The sequence below is a fragment of the Fundulus heteroclitus genome, chromosome 15 (genome assembly GCF_011125445.2).
Source record: "Fundulus heteroclitus isolate FHET01 chromosome 15, MU-UCD_Fhet_4.1, whole genome shotgun sequence".
NCBI lineage: Eukaryota > Metazoa > Chordata > Actinopteri > Cyprinodontiformes > Fundulidae > Fundulus > Fundulus heteroclitus.
Genome location: NC_046375.1, coordinates 13,212,434 through 13,230,061, shown reverse-complemented (window position 1 = coordinate 13,230,061; position 17,628 = coordinate 13,212,434). Strand labels below are relative to the sequence as shown.

Below are 17,628 nucleotides of genomic sequence, written 5' to 3'. Positions count from 1 at the left end.
GCATTAACTCCGTCAAAATTAAAGCAAGTTATCCTTTTGGAAATGAAAAAGATATAAACGGGGAAGTAAAAAATGTCAAGAAGTTTAAAACAACAGTGGTGAGTGTAACCTGGGGGCTAATAATTATGCTTTGAGCTAAATAAGTGCTGATGAAATAAGTTTGCTGCACAAGCACTGGCTGATAGCCGAATCAACTTGCATCAAAATTAACACAATTTATCCTTCTGTAAGCTTAGAAAGAAAGTAAAAAAAGGAGGAATAAGAGAAACAAAAACACGACAGTGAGGCGTATGATAGCTGAGTATGGCTTATTTAGCTCAAAGCTATTGATCTTAATGTAGTTTTAAGTCTTTGCAGTCAGGCACATGCTATGTACCTGGTTGTAAAGACTATAAGTTGTTTAACAAGCTTGCTGTATGTAACAAACTGCTTAAAACAATAGCTTTCCTGTCATGATGTAGGTTTCTGTTTGTTTGCTTTGGGAATTAATGGCGGTTGGCAAACAACTACATGGTGCATTACCGCCACCAACCAGTAAGGAGTGTGGATCAGGAAAAACATGCTCAAAAGAAAAAAAAAAGCTACAGCCTTCACCTCTAAGCCATCATCCAATCACCTCAGTCTCCCTCCAGCCACCACTCTGCTCTAGATCAGTTCCACCTGTTGCCAATAATTACAGAAAACTAGACTCACCTGTTCACCTGTCTATATATATACCTGCCTCAGCCGACTCATCCCTGCCAGAGCGTCTCATCACATCTCGTGTGATGACGCTACCAGTTCCTGTGTCCTCAGCTACCTGCCACTGATCTCTGTTTATTCACTGTATTGCTGATTTGCCCGAAAAACGGAAGTCACTGGCCGCCATCTTGCTACTCCCTACTCTTACAGAACCCCATAGGATTTGGTTGCAGCAAGTAGTTTTCTGGCTGTGGGAAAACGTTTCACAGGTAATTCTACAGTCAGTGGATGTACTAACACTATCAAGTAAGAAATGATGTGCTGAGATATATATATATATATATATATATATATATATATATATATATATATATATATATATATATTAGGGCTGGGCAACGATTAAAATATTTAATCGCGATTAATCGCCCTGATTAATCGCGATTAATCGCATTGTATTTACAAACTCCAAGAATGAATTCAAAAGTAGTGTAAAGAGTACTTTTATTTTAATGTTCTGCTGCCATATGAACAAAAGTGTTGTAATATTTGTAGCACTTATTTTATACTGGATATTTTCAACCCATCTATTGAATTTAGTGCACTAGTTGATCTTTTCTTCATAAGAGAACAGCAAGCACTGCAGCCAAAATATGGCCTTTTTTGACCTGCTGTATATTAGCCAGTCCCTAAGCTTGATGTATCATGAAATTGTTGACCTTTTGTGGTTTTTATTTTATTATTACAATTAAATAATAATAATAATAATAATAATAATAATAATAATAATAATAATAATAATAATAATAATAATAATGTTATGTTCAGTGTTTTTTCGCTAATCCACCTCTTATATATTTCAATCCTTATGTAATTTTGTCTTCTATAAATTTCCCCGTTGTGGGATAAAAAAAGGATTAGCTAATGTTATCTTATCTTAAATAACACTTTTTAATATATGTACTAGGTTCTTTCAAGGTCTTAATTACATGTTATGTGTGGGCTCCAGTAACATCCATCCATCCATCCATCCATCCATCCATCCATCCATCCACTGATCTACCTGGATGTTCCCTGGAGAACTGAAACGCCTCAGTCAGTGACGTCAGTCTGTGGGTCTGTCGGGGCAGTGAGAGAAGTTTCGTCTCCTCTCTCCGTTTCTGGGGCTCGACGTTTTCATGTTTTTTCACGTGCTTAGATAAATTTGTTGTGTTTCCACTGAAATGAACCGGCTTTTTACAAAACATACAGCTTGATTTCATTTACGGTATTAAAATAAAGCCAAACGGTGCTACTTCCTCTGTTCATGTTTTTTGCTGCTGTGGTCTCTCTCAGCTGTTTGTGTATTAAGTTTGTGTGAGAGCTGAGTGGGCGGGCCAGGCTGAGCCTGCGTGCTGATTGGCTGGCGCCGCTGAGCCATGTACGAGAGGGGAGGGGGAGCGGGAGAGTGCTGCCGTGACAGCGCGCTGCAGTCAGCGCGCCTGCTGACTGACACTGACTGAAAGCATGTGAGCAACATGCGTTAATGCGCGATAAAATAAATATCGCCGTTAATAGTCTAATGAATTAACGCGAAATTAACGCGTTAACTTGCCCAGCCCTAATATATATATATATATATATATATATATATATATATATATATATATATATATATATATATATATATATATATATATATATATATATATATATATATATATAATATGCAAAATATTTCAGCACATGACTTTCTCAGTACTTGATAGTTTTAGTACATAACATAAAAGTATATGGCATTTGACATTTTAAAAGTCTTAAGCCCCCCCTGAACATGAGAAAATCATCGTTATTTGATGCTGTAGTGCACATTTTCCCTAGTTACTGGAGGAAAATAGGGATTACCAATATGGCGGCTGGTGGCTTCACAGCGACGTGTACTACCGACAGCATATCAGCAATCCAGTGAATAAATGGAGATCAGTGCTAGCTGGCCTCTTCCGATATAGGCTGCCTGTGTCACAAGTCAGTTTTCCTGTGAGTTCCAGCTGCTCACTCTGCCCGTTCTGGTGGTTCCTCTGTCCACATCACCGGTTCTGCTCATCCCTGCCAGCCTGCCTCTGGTCAAGTCTGGTCCTGCTCACCTGCCACTATTCATCCTTTTCAATAAACCTTTTAAAACGTAACTCCGTGTTTGGCTGAATATCGGGTTCGCCAACATTATCCATTACATTTCCATTTTTTTTTTTTACACATAAGCTGCTAAAGGGACTGTTAAATTATTGACTTAATGGGCAAGAATGTTTGCTAGTGCAATTAAATTACCGTATATACTATGTGTTTATAGCATTTGGTGTAGGGATTTTATAGTATTAAATGTATAGTGGACAATCTTTTTTGGCTTCGAGCCAAGGGAGGGGGGGTCATCTTATCTATTGGTTGTGCTACAAGCCAATCTTTGTGACATTCTCACCAAACACCAACGTGCATGCTTGTTTCTTGCTGGCTGTGCATTTCTAGTGTTTATGTATCCAAAGAGCTTCAGTTTCAGCCATTCATTGTAGCTCTGCGACACAGTTTAAAGCTTGAGTCCCTATCTCTGCTTTCAGTCTTCTTCACGTAGTAACAGAACCCATCTCATTTAGTGTTATTGTCCATATCACCTGGTAGCCTTTAATATGGTGCTTAGAGATAGAAAAAATATTGGATATTTGAGTCTCTGACAATTCCTGGTCCCCTTTCTAGCTTCGATGTTCTCTTTTTTTCTCAATACAAAATTGCTACACAAAATTTCAGGAGAAATTTCTCCTTATCTGCATGTCACTGTGAATGTGCACCATGGATATTTCACAAGACAACACTAATGACACGCTGGAATATTGTTAATTCCCACATTTTACATCAAAATAATGATTAACAGTTGCATGTAAAGACATATATGTTGCAATATAAGGACACCCATTTCAAATAAATATATTCTTGATCTATATAAAACTGTATTTTTTTATGTAATGTACAGTATGTTGACAAACGTAAAAAGGCCAGGTACAAATTAATTTATTTAATACCCGGTTGGACCTGATCTCACCTTTTGTTATTTTCAGCAGACCCATGGTTTGGGTTGAGAAACTGGAGGTAAGACAAAAGGTTGACTCAGGTGGGTCTTATGATCTTTATAGATTCACGGAGACCCATAAAAAAAAGATTCTTTAAGACATCAGGAGAGCTGCAGGCAAAGATTTGCCTAAGAAATTGGGATTGAACATTTTAAAACATTTATCTCTTGTTAATTTCAGATTTTTTAGATCAACTGCAGTAAAATATCAAATTCTCCTGAGGTGCAGTTTAATAATTGTGCATCTTTGATCAGCAGGGAGCAGCAGATGGAATAATCTCCATTAATTTCATTTAACATGAGTGAACCTCCTGGAATAAAATAGTAATTTTCCATTAATGATTTTCACACACAACATTTAGGGTCACAAAAATGTCCCAGAGCTTATATTATTCATCATCATTAGTTACACTGAGCTTTTTTATATTCACACTAGGAAAGGTGCCTTTACATAAGGCAGTAAAAATAAATCAAAGGTGGAATTATATAGCAAATCAAATAAGGTGATATTACAGTATGGAAAATCAGAAAAAGGATAGCTGACCTGGAACTAAAGCAATCTAGTGGTGCAACATTGCACTCACAAGCTACTTTACAACGTATACCTCGCTAGTGGGTTGGATCCCCTTTTAGCTTCAGGACGTCTTATTTTTTGTGGCAGAGAATTAAAAAGGTTTTTGGAAACATTCCTCAAAGATTTTGTACCACATTGACAAAACCTCTGCAGAATGATTCACATCCATGATGTAAATCTTCCACACCATTACATCTCAAAGGCGCTCTGTTGGATTTAGATCTGCTGACTGTGGAGGCCATTGACTACAACAAATGCATCGTCATGTTCAAGAAACCAGTTTCAGATTATTTGAGCCTCTAGTCATTGTGTGTTTTCCTGCTGGAAGTAGCTATCAGAAGATTGGTACAAAGTGCACATAAGGGCAAGGGCATAGTCAGTGACAATTCTCAAGTAGACTCCAGCAGTTTAACAATGTTCAGCTGATACTGAGTGTGTTGCAAGGAAATATTGCCCATTCCCAATACAAAACAACACAGCTTTGCGAGCGTCCATGTTCTTGATCTATCATTTATTTGGGCCCATCCCAACAACTCATCACTCAAATTTTTTTCAGTCTGTTGCTAACATTGTACATTGTAGCCTTGGTTTCCTGTTCTCAGCTAACGGGAGTGCTGCTGTACTCCATCTGGGTCAAGATTCTTTATAAACTAAAGAAAGGTTTCACCATGGTAACACATGGTGACAATAATGATTCCTGGTTTATTTTCTTGTCTTGGTGTTGATTTGTTAGTTCATTATTTCATTATGTCTTGTACTCTATTTTTCTATGTTTTCTAGATTACATTCTGTTAGATGGTTTGATGGTTCATTTGTATCTCTGTTTAGCTCCAATGTGTTTATTAGTCTCCGTCCCTCAGCTCCTCGCTTTTACTCTGCCTCAGCTGTTCTACATTTTCCCCTGATTCACTTACCCTGTATCTAATACCGTTCTCCACCTGTCCCTCTGTATTTAGCTCCTTGTTTCTTTCTTGTTCAGTGCTTGATTCTTCCGTTGTACTTCCTGAAGGTTCGTTACTTTGCCTCGCTCTCAGACTCTGCTTCTTGTCCTGCTATCTGCATGTGCTATGCTGAAAGTGTGTTTGTTTCTATTAAAATCCGTTAATTCACCATGCTACTCCCAAGACTATGTCTGTGCATTGGCACTACTCCAAATTGTCACATGACAACCACATTCAAAGTACCTTAAATTCCCATTTCTTTCCAGTTCTGATGTCTTCTCCATCACATTGAGATTCCTAAATTCATTGGGTTGCTGCCACATGATTTATTATTTGTGTTAACCAGCAATTGAAAATGTGTACCTAATAAAGCGGTTGATGGATGTTTATGCTACTGTTTACATACATTTCATCGATAAGCTTCCCTTTTTTTTCCCATTCATGGATTACCTGTCTTCCCCTTATCTGAGATTGAACAAAAGTAACTAGTCCATGAGGGAAAGATACCCCTCTTCCTAAAGACATTCTATGTATTATATATGAATAATCCCAACAGTGAGGTCTGGGTCTGCCCAGAACAAACCTAATTGACTCCTGTTAATGTGGAGCTGCTACAGCTCTACTCCAAGTTCACCCAAATTACAGAGGTTTCATCACTCGAGACCAAAACACCAAGATAATTGAAATCCTCTGCTTGAGGGACTAATGCAACCTAGAGGGAGCCTTGGTTGGTTTGAGAACCATGGCCTCAGGCATAACATCAAATTTTAAACCCTAAATTTGGTTAAAAGAAATCTGAACTGACCAGCAAACGAAACTGTCATCATGGAGAGAGACGTTTTATTCTATGAATGTGCAACCTTTTATGTTAATTTTTTTGGATCTCCATACTTTATTCATCCTTCTGAATAAGATAATCAGAAATACGTGCTATGAATGTTTTGAACTGTTCTGGGGCTAAAAACAAAGTTAAATCAGGTTAAAAGATAAAACCTCACATCTATTGTTCCACTAAAGACAGCAAATCCAATAATGAGCGAGGCACGGATCAGTCAGCCCCTTTGTTTCACACCCAAATGAGCCCATCTTTTCTTCCCTGCTCTGCCATTTGCACACAAATGTTTTCCCTCTTTTACGTGTGCAGCACTTTGTTGCAGCTGTGGTTGTTTTAAAGTGCTTTATTAATACATAAAGTAAAGTAAGTAAGTAAAGCAAAGTTCCCCACACTGAGGCAAAATTATGTGGACGTCATGCTGGCTTTCGGCAAACTAAACCACTCAGACGAGAGAATCTGAGTCGTCAAAGCTTTTTGATACAGCTTACCTTTTTAATTACTCCCTTTGAGAGCACATTTCTCCTTCATCCTCTGCTGACTAGCTTTTGAAAAAAGTTGTCTGTCTGTGCAGGGTAAAGAGTGAATAAATGGCACCTGGGTTGAAACCGTGCATTAATAAATCATCAGAGGAAAAGTAGTTGCTCGAAAGGTTGCTTAACTCTCTCACTGACCTGCTCACTAAGAGATGATAGGCACGAGCTGACGGATGTTGTTATATTATTCTTGGTTAACAACAAAAGGACAGAATAGTCTTTGGTTGAAAGGATGTATGGTGTCTCACAATTAGTCTCACAGTGCCAACATGTCTTTAACAGAAAAATTATAGTTTCCTTGGTTTATATACTGAGCCTATTATTACCTGGGGTTGTGTGTCTGTTTGTTCTGTGGGTCCCAGAGTATGTAACCTGTATTACACAATGGTGTTTTCATATGGCATCTAACAATGAATCTAAAATCCAAAAAAACAAAACAAAACAAAACAACAGCTACAATTACCCACCGATAAACTAATTTCAATTTGGGAAGACAATACAGAATAAATTAGATAAAATTTGACAAAGTGTTCTCTTCGACGGGGAACAGCGGTTTGGAAAATGGGGCAGTATTCAGTTTAGTCAGACAGAGAGATAAAAATCCAAATACTTCACCTCCAGGGATGGATAATTTGTTGATAAAATGTGTGCCTTTCCCTTTGCTTTACACTTGACCACAAAAAAGAAAGGTTTCTGGTATTCCCTTTACAAGTAAAGGCTTATGTCAGATAGTGATAGTGCACCTGGTTTGACATGTATCATGTGGATCACAGCCACAAACTCCAGATCTCTGTAGAGAGTGGAAAAGGATAGAGTGTCTCACAGCAGAAGCACTTTAAGACATTCTTCCATTTCTAATTTAAAATGTAGTCATTGTCAATTTTTTTATGTAGTCTGTTCAGGTGCTACTTGCAGCCTGGGTTTTCTCCAGCCCTGCCCAGGAGCAGGGTCAAAACGGGTGGACTGGAGCAGAGTTTGGACGCAAACACACCACTTTTCAGCGATTGGTCGAGGGGCGAGGAGGAATGAGAAGGGTTTTCTCAGAGGAAGTCCAAAAAGAAAATGAACAGTGACGACAAAATATTAAGGACCATCATGAACAGAGTGGGTTGAAGCAAAGTATAATTTTACTATTTACAAACCATGAACCACGTCTGAAGGAATAAAATAAAAGAAAAAGGACATTTCAGCTTTCTATACGCAGACAGGCTGTATCAGAACCAGGGCTTTACAGAGACTTTCTCTCATTCTACACACACTTTTTGACTTCTGCATTTAAAGGAGGAATAATTAATAATGACACCTAGTGTTTCACAACAGAACAACAAATATGCAACTGACAAGAGCCTATGCTGCTAAGCTCGTTAATGGTCTGTAGTGGAATGCCACTGAATTTTTACTTACACAGGATAGGTCTATAATGTTGTATTCTGTTCTATTTCTGGTTCGCTTCTCTTACTGGCTTGCATGTTTGCATGCTGCTGCTGTTTTGGAAACCCTGGGAACTCTCATGTGATTGGCTCAGGAACCAGGAAGTAAACACGGACTACACTGCACTGAAGTAGTTCTGCACTGTACTTCTAGGTTTGAAAGGGATAAAAAACAACTTGATTAAGACATTGTTGATGGAGAGCAACGATTGTTTATAGGGACTTCCACGCCGGGTGACAAATGAGAATGATTTTGGTTCATTTTTCAGTTGATTTCTAATTTATTGCTCAATTACGTCCACTAATTTATTATTCTAATCCTTAGATATGTCAGTTTTGCAAATTCACATACAGCTCCGCATAAATATTGCAGGTATTTTTAGGGTGACAGAAGTTGAATTTAATGAAGTGATATGGTGTTTACTCACGATTTGAGATTTGTGTATTTGGTTGCTTTTCATCTGAAATCACAACACAAATATGGAGCAATCTTTTTTGGAATCCAGCCATTTTAAGATAAAAAAAAAATGTCTGAGCAGAGACAACACACATAATATTTAACTTGTTTTAGAAGAGTTTATTTCATGAACTGAATGATGTACAAGAGCTACAGCATGTAGTGGAGGTGTATTTCATGAGCTTCACTAATTTACACTTCTAAAGCATTTGACATAATTTTCTGTAGAAATTTTATGGGGGGATTTTTCGCTGCTCTAATGGGTCGCTTTTTAACATAGTAGGCTGACAGGAAGGGGGGTGGAAGAGGGGGAAAGACATGCAGCAAAGGACCGCGGGTCAGAGTCGAACCCGGGTCGACGACTAAGGCCTCCGTACATGGGTTGTGTACCCCTTTCTGTAGATATTTGTCTGGATTTCTGTGAAACTAAAACTAAGCCTATCTTTTAAGCTGTTGACTTGTTTACTAGGTCCTCTGCAGACGCAGCAATGTTCTCTGTGTAATGCAGTGTCTCTGTCCCTTCCATCCTCCCATACACATTACTGTGTTTCAATGTTCTCTTGGTGGTGGATTCATACATATTAACCTTTTCCTTGATATGTTAATGGAGTCCAAACTCTTTAGAAGAGAGTCTGTAACCTTTTCCAGCCTCATGAACTCTTTGCATGAGCTGACAAATCTCATTTACTCTTGCTTTGATACATGTGTTGATCCCTTTAAGTAATATTCAACTTCCTGTTCCTATTAATCTGGCTGTCAACACATCAATTAAAACAAAAATGTTTTAACACTGAAAGAAACTCAAAGTGCTTCTAAGTGGGGTCTAAAAGGAAATGTTTTTGTTTAAACAACAACAAAACTATAAATCATTGTGATTTTTTTATTTGTTTATCTAGGATCTCTTTCTATCTGTGTGTTTCAGTCACAGTATTCTGAAAATCTTGAAAAATGTAAAACATAACGTTTCAAGTACAACTGTCAATTTGAATCTATGGAGAGGAAGAATCTATAAAACTACACCCGAGCATGATTTTTCTTCATCAGGCCCTATATCTTCAGTTTTACAAGGCCATTAGATTCAGAAATAGTTTCCTTTTCAGGTGAAAATGGCACCACAATAGATTATTTAAGGAACCAGTATGCCAGAGAGTCTTATGGCCTATTGACTTTTTATTAGACCTAAGAAATTCAATGGTAAACTCAACAATCCATAAAAACCTTCAAACATAATAATATAAGCTTATTGCCCAATATGAATATTTGTTTAACAGGTTTATACTTTATTCTAAAAATATTTGTTTATCTGCACTTAATTGTCAATCTATGTCTCTATGGTTTAAACTCACTGACAATGTTATTGGTAACACCTGTTCAATTGGATGTTAATGCCATGATCCTTGGTTTTTGAGTTTTTCTTGTTTATATTTTCTTAATTTTCCAGTTCACATAATTTTTTTAATGTGTTGCCTTTTTGATTCATTCCTTTGTGCTTGGTTGCTTTGTTGTGTTTTGTTCTTTGGACATTGGGTAATATTTTCTCATATCACTGTAAGATTTTCCCATTTGTTTTGATAGTTTTTTGTATCCCTATCAGCTCAGTTTATGTTAATCAGTTCCCCTTCATCAGAGTCCCTATGCTTCTTCTGCCCCAGCTGCTCCACATTATCTCCTGATTTAGTCACCTGCATTCAGTGTCATTCTCCACTTGTCCCTCAGTATAAATCCTGATCGGTCCTCCTTGCTCTTCGCTGGATTTTTCAATTGTACTGCTTGATGTTCCATTTTTCTGTTACTTAGCCCAGGTCTCTGTCCTTGCTTCATGTGCTTGGCTGTGAGTTTTTGTACAATGTAATTCTAAAACTGTTCTTTTCACTATGCTGCTCCCAAGTTCCTGTCAAGATAGTTAACAAAAATATCAAATTAATCAACCCATTATATGGCTGCAACTCGATGGCTTTAGAGTTATTTTCAAACAGAAAATAAAAGCAGTTCAGTCGCCACTTTAAAACCTAGGAATTCTGGGGGTAAAAGAGGTGTTGCCTTTCTGGGGAATACAAGTTCATCCAGCTAACTATGAAAGTGAGCCACAAGAAGTAAAACACAGCAGACTAAACACCGAAGTGATTGCAAAACATTTCAAGGGACTGATAAAAAAAAGACCCAGATATACTTTATCACTTTAGAGAATGAATCTACCTGTCACCTTTTGGATGCACCCATGGTACATACTTCCCTCTCAACACGGCAAAGCCGACAGCACTACTAGAGGACACTGAAAATGCTCATTTGTACGTTAGGTCACGTGACTACTGTTGACTACTATTGGCTTCACTACAGACATTTGTAATTCAAAGATTTGCCCAACATCACTACTTAGCCTCATGGCACACCAGAGATAAAGTTCTTGTATATGAAAAGAAAGGCCAGCATTTTAACTGTTCTCCTAATCCAGAGCATCTTAGTAATTGAGCAGATGCTAAACAGAAGGAAAATTGGTAGAGCCTGTCTACCTCATTTTACTCTATAATGCAATAAACACACAAAGAACAATAAATGACCCGGCCCTGGCCAGTGGGCATAAAGCCTAACTTGAGCCCGACCAACATATTTGAATTGTGGGTCAGAGCCCGAACAACAGCTCAACGTGAATAAATGTTTTATATAAGGTATTACTGCTACTCGATGCAGTCAGTCCGTGTGGTGCGCACCACCGCACTGACAGCACGCCCAAGAAACACGAGGTTTAACCATACTCAGTCAGCACTGCACTCCACAGCGAGCACTGGCGCAGGGCAGGTCTGGCCCAGATGTGCGTGTCGTGCAGGTCACGCACAGGGTGTAGCAAAGCAGAGCCGACTCAGATGACAGAAAAAGGAAAAAAAAAAGGATGTCCTATCTGTCTCCGCTCCCCAGCTGCAGGATGGGTTTATATATCACATGAGAAAAAAAATGACTAAGAGCCTGACCGGAGTCCGACCTGCACCTGACCATCCTGAATTACATCAAGGCCCTACCTGGCCCGAATATTCAGGTTGGATTTGGGCATAAAATCTAAACTCTATTCTGGGGCCTGGTGCACAATTACAAATATTCTCACATGATTTGAGTGACAGTGCATCATTTGGATGCCAAGATGATAGCATCCAAAAAAGCACAAAAAGGATTAAAAAAACAACACCATTTTTTTCCTCTATATAGGCATGCGTTGGTGCAAAATTATAGCACTAATACATCAAGTTCGCCATTATATAATGAATGAAAAAAAGAAAATATCCAGGGTGTTGCTTTGACTAATTAGATTCATATTTTATAATGTCCCACACCTATTTGCAAATACCAAAGCAAAGTGCAGGAAGTTTATATATCACAAACTACTCCACATTTATTGAAAGCAAAATTCTTTAACCCAGACTTAGACCACATTCAAATGAAAATGGTAACAAAGTCACAACAATGAGAAACAGCCTTCTTTGAGGATATATTTTTTTAAAGTTCAAAGTGAGTCATTTCAAGACAAGCATCAAGCTGTGGTAATTATTGTATTGGTGGTAAAATAGACATGTTCTGTGTGTGCTCTGATATCACGTCATATAGCGAGCATTTCATTAAGTTTTGGTTTTGCCAATAAAACACACAAAACATGGGGACAAAAATCAAAGTTGCATATGAAAGCAGTACACACATATATTACACCTGCCTTGACAAGATCCTCCAGCTCCGTTGAGTTCACGCAGCTGTGCAAGGCCAAGAACTCCAGTTTTTCCGCCAGAATGGCCAGTTTCTGGGAGCTTTCGTGCGGCTGCTCCAGAGCTCGGAATACGGTTGCTCCGATGATGAGGTACAGCACCACCAGGAAGAAGATGGCCGACACAGTTTTCCACCTCATGACTGTGGTCCGTGTGTCGCACTCATCCTCGGGAGTGTTCAGCACCACTGGTTTTGCAGAGAACGACAGTCGAGGCTTGGAGTTGTGGACAGCTGCCTTTGGGTCAAGGAGGTCAGGTGCGGCCACTGGAAGAATGGAGATGATGATTATCTTTATGTGTTCACAATGGAAGAGCAGAAGAAATGTTGATGTTTCTCTTAAAAAGAGCTTAACTAACAAAACATATGCTGCTCTTTGCTTTATTTTACCTCATACATACCACTGTATTTCAGGGATTAATTAAAGATTATAGCCACTGCACGGCATTTATTAAAATTTTTAATAAAGGAGAGGCTTGCTTGTTTTAACGTCTTTATTTTACTGTACTTCTTTCATCTATTTATGCTCTTTCTTGCCTTTTCCTACCTTGTAAAACCCTCTGGTCAACTTTGTTGTTTTTAAAGATGCTTTAGCAATAAAATTGACATCGACATTATTATGACAAGTCATTTATGAACATGGTATTACTACAAATACATAAATATTAAGCATATATTTTTAAATTCTTGTAACACTGACTGATTTTAATCCTTCATTCTTTTTTTAAATGAAATGTTGACCAAGAGCTAATACGTCTGGAGTTGATTTCTTCTGAACTAACTCACATTTTTTTCCTAGTTGAGTGCATTTTATATAATACTACCACTGTTGCTCTCCAACTTCTTCTCAGGCCCAAAGAAAATAATTGCTTTTCATTGTCAAAATGAAAGGTTCTGGAAGGTGGCCAAAGTGCAGACAGGACCACAAGAGCGGCATGATTGTTTGAGACATTTAAAAACAGAGAGAGATCTAAACAAAAGCGATTAACTATGGAGAAGCCTACTTACAATAATGAACAGAGAAATTAACTGAATAAGAACATAACGAGGAATTGCAAAAGAAATACCCACACAAAATAAAAACAAAACCCAAACAAATTGAGACCACGAAGAGAATTTTATGTGCACCACAGCGAGCTAGTACATCCACCGAAAAAAAAACATGAGGCTCTGTGGACAGGTCTTATGAAATAATCATCATGCTGCATGTTTAAATATGATTTTGCTCACCTTCTGCCCAAGAAAACTTTTAATAAGACCATTTTGGAGAAAAGTAAGTTGGCAGTGTTGAAAATATTTTTCCATACAGAGCAGCTCCTGACATCCATCCATTCTCTACACCCACCTGCCTGACAAGAGGCAGGGCACACCCTGGACAGGTCCCCAGTCCATCACAGGGAAACAAGACAAACAACCACACACACCTAAGGACAATTTAGACAGACCAATTAACCCAAGATTCATGTTTTTGGACCGTGGGAGGAAGCTGGAATACCCAGCAAGACCCTGCACATGCACAGGGAGAACCTGCAAGTCTATGCGGAAAAAACACAGGCTGGGATTTGAACCCTGAACATTCTTGCTGCAAGCCTCAGAGGACCCCCCCCCCCTTTTTTCTTATAAAAATGTGTGAAATGTGCTGTTTATGATGAAGAAATCCGTTTGCCTTCCTCTTTTAATAAAGGCAATAAAGTGAGGAGTCTATGAGAAGCTGTTTCACATCTAACAGCTTTTATTTGGCCAATATGAACTGCATGAACTCTGAGCCTTACACAGCTTTACACTAATTATTTCACTACCAACACCAAGCTGCACGTCTGAATGTTTCACTGATAGCTACATAAATACGGATTTCACCACTGAGTCCGGGTGAAGCCATTATCTTACACAAGTTCTTAGTTTTATTCAAGCTTCTGTCTCAATAGTCCAAACACATTCTACATATTTTTCCCCATTCATTTTTCGTTTCTTCAAGAGTTTCAAGGAACTGAATCAAGACTAACATAATGGTAAATACAAGATTCATGGGAATAATTAAAGGGACTGGCATAAATGGGCTACAAAATAATTGAAAGTATCAACGTGGGGTGTAGCTTGGCTAATAGCTAATCATTGTTAACATTTATATTTTGCTGAGATGCTATGTGATCCAAACAAAGTAGCAGATGACTGTGAAGCAGAAGTAATATGGTACATTGTTTTGAAATGTTTTGCAAATATTAATCCATCGTCTATACCCGCTTATCAATGCTGTAGGGTAAGCACTTACTTTGGTACAATTTGGTCAGGGCAAACAAAGATCATATGTGGAGTTCCTCAAGGCTCCATTCTAGGGCCACAATTTATTCCACATCTACGTGCCCCTCGCCTAGCTCAGATTACAATATTGCTAAAAAAAATATCTATGCTCCTGACATGTAACCTTATATTTGTGTGTCAAGACTTGACCCTAGTTCACTGCAGTAACTGTGTCCAAAATATCGATGTGTGGACGGGTCACAATTGTTTTCAGCTTATTGCAGCAAAGTCAGATGTCATTGTTTTCGTCCCAGATATACAACACTAGAGCACTCAGTGTTAAAAAACACATAACATCTATTACTAAATCTGCCTATTGTAAACTTAAAACATGTTGCAGGCTTGTATTTGAGGTAAGTTAGATTATTATAATAGTTTCTATAAAGGTCTATGTACCATATTTTTCGGACTATAAGGCGCATTTAAAATCCTTAAATATTCTCAAAAATTGATGGTTCTAACTGACAGGTGAGAGCCTGCTGGAAAAACAAAACGGTTCTCGGTGCTCAGCTAGCTAATCAGACAATTTACAATCCATTCCGCCGCTTCGTCCCACTGGCAGAAAGGGTGGGAATTGTAGAGATTTGCCTCAAGAAATGTAGGAAATAGTACGCTCAACTATAAAGGGTAAAACGTCCGCAGAGAGTCAGCACGGAGTCCGCCAAGCTCACAGTATGAGCACAGTACACCCGAGTAGTTGGTAGCATTTAGGCATCCTGTGCCTGGAGTACGCCCAAGCAACAATAAACCTAGTAAGTTAATTCAATATAAAAGTTATGTTTATTTTGGCCTTATGTTAGAAACGGGGCAGTGGAGTCCAGCTATTCTGTCCTCTCGGCAGAGACGGATAGCTCTCCCTCTCAGGAGAGAGCTGTATACGCAGAGGGGTGGAGTGATATTACACAGTTGGGAAAAATATTTAGTGCACCTGATAATCCGTTGTGCCTTATAGGTGGACAAAGACACGTTAATTCACTGTGCACCTTATAATGCGGTGTGCCTCGTGGTTAGAAAAATATGTTTAAAACATTAATTATACAGCAGAGGAACATACATAATGCTGCAGCCAGAGTCCTGACTATCCAGGAAAATTAATAACAGTTTTTCACTGCACTGGTTACCTGTTTATAAAAGGATAGAATTTGAAATCTGACACACGGTATATAAACGTCTCAGAGCTGCTGGTCACATAGAAGCTATGCAGACTCCTCTGGTCATAGGAGACCTGTTCACTCAGTGTTTCCAGGACCAGAACTAAACATGGGGAGACAGCAATTAGTGTGCTTCCGCAGCTCTAAAACAACCTCCTGAAAAACACGAGATATGCAGAATCTGTTGAATCATTTAACTCAGGACTGTAACTATTACTGTCTACTGCAGCTTTCCCATAAGACCCTAAGTTTGCTTTAGCAGCTCATTTCAATTATGCATTTAATTTTTCTTAATTAGAATTTTAACATTTCCGTTTATGTGATGCTTACATTATTTTTGTTCTGTTCTGTTCATATATTTAATGTTTAGAATGTGCTGCTCTTATCTGCCTCTTTATTTTCTTTCTTTCGTTAATGATCGGCACCAATCAGCAGCCTGGCAGCAACGTGTTTCTGTAATATTGTACAAGAATAAAACACCAAGATCTTTCAGCATTCAACTCAGGTTGTCTGAAACTAGACTATTAGATTTCTATTTTGCAAATACAGCACTTTCTCTGCACGGGGGTACATTTTCTGTTGGTTTGGAGTGTGTACAGCAGGAAAAAAAATGATCATTAAATATTTAACAATATTTGTCACAATGGTGTTTCTCAAACGTTTGCTACCCTCAGGTGATTACATAACAGCATCCAAGAGGTCGTGTTGGCTTTGTTTTTCATTTTCTTTTCTTTTTTAAAATAAGAAAACTGCTTCTGGAGAATAGAACTCACTTTACACCCCCAAAGATATCACAAGCATTATATTTCAGAAGTTACATAGCTAAGGTAAGCACTAAAAAATGCTAAGTTTATATGGAACGATATTGGACTTTTACAAATTGATATGCTCAGAAAAAAATAAATAAAAGGAACAAACATGACAAAAATTAACTGCTATTAATGTATGGAGATAATTATTAATTGCCTTGATGTACTTACTTCTCTACCATCTCGTCTGTGTGGGTTTGGCTAGAAGGGCTTATATTTGCAGGAAAGCGCAGCAACGCTCTCTGTCTAAAGTGTGCCTTTGCCTCCGGTGTTCGCTCCAGAGGACGCGTCCGCTGTCCACATGGCTCCGGAGTCCTGGTCTGCCCCCCCAGCTTCACGATCTCCGTAGAAAAGGCACGCAGTCCCTCTGCGCACGGGGAGTTCTAAGACAGTGCGTAAAAGCAGCGGGGGGAGAGACTCGCATCCACGCTGTGTCCATCCAGGTGTTTGGGGGAGGGAATGCGCGGTCTGCTGTTAGGTGTTGTCAGAGCGGACACTTGACTAGATTGAGACAAAGACGGATGCGCTGCAGTGCGCTCCCGCTGCACGATGGTGATGATGATGATGAGAGAGAGAGAGAGAGAGAGAGAGAGAGTGAGAGAGAGAGAGAGAGAGAGAGAGAGAGAGAGAGAGAGAGAGAGAGAGAGAGAGAGAGAGAGAGAGAGAGAGAGAGAGAGGGGTCTCTAAGGGCTTCAGCACTGCAATATGCAATATTTCCAAGCACACTACTCAGAGTGCAGCAAGCAGTCATGTGAATTATCTTGAAAAGAAAAAGAAAAGTAATTGTGTTTTCACTGAGGTTTGCAAAAGCGGCCATCCTCCTTGAACTTACTGACATTTTTTCACTTTCCAGCCCCATAATTCAATGTCTTTCTCTGAGATTTTATGCGACTGGTTCTAAATTTAACTCAGTTGTGAAGCAGAAGGCAACTCTGAAACTAGTGTGGGTTCAGGTTGCGTTCAACCTCGTTTCCTTTGATACCCATGAGTAAAATGCGGTCCATCCAACTGCCTTTAAACAGTCGTCTTCACCTTATATTTATAAATTGTTTATAAATGAACTCCAGCTGTGTGTGATTAA

At 38.7% G+C, this 17,628-nt stretch overlaps 1 protein-coding gene across 1 annotated transcript in view; it reads right to left on the bottom strand.

The window, feature by feature from the left end:
* Window positions 1–17,096, bottom strand: part of LOC105929457 (potassium channel subfamily K member 2) — a 50,065-nt gene extending 32,969 nt beyond the window's left edge. The window contains exons 1-2 of the mRNA XM_036147435.1: window positions 16,719–17,096; window positions 12,243–12,556 (exon numbers count right to left, since the gene is read on the bottom strand). Of these exons, the coding sequence (XP_036003328.1) occupies window positions 12,243–12,556; window position 16,719 (315 nt within the window). The 5' untranslated portion in view covers window positions 16,720–17,096. The remainder of the gene's footprint in view (window positions 1–12,242; window positions 12,557–16,718) is intronic.
* Between the last annotated feature and the right edge of the window lie 532 nt (window positions 17,097–17,628).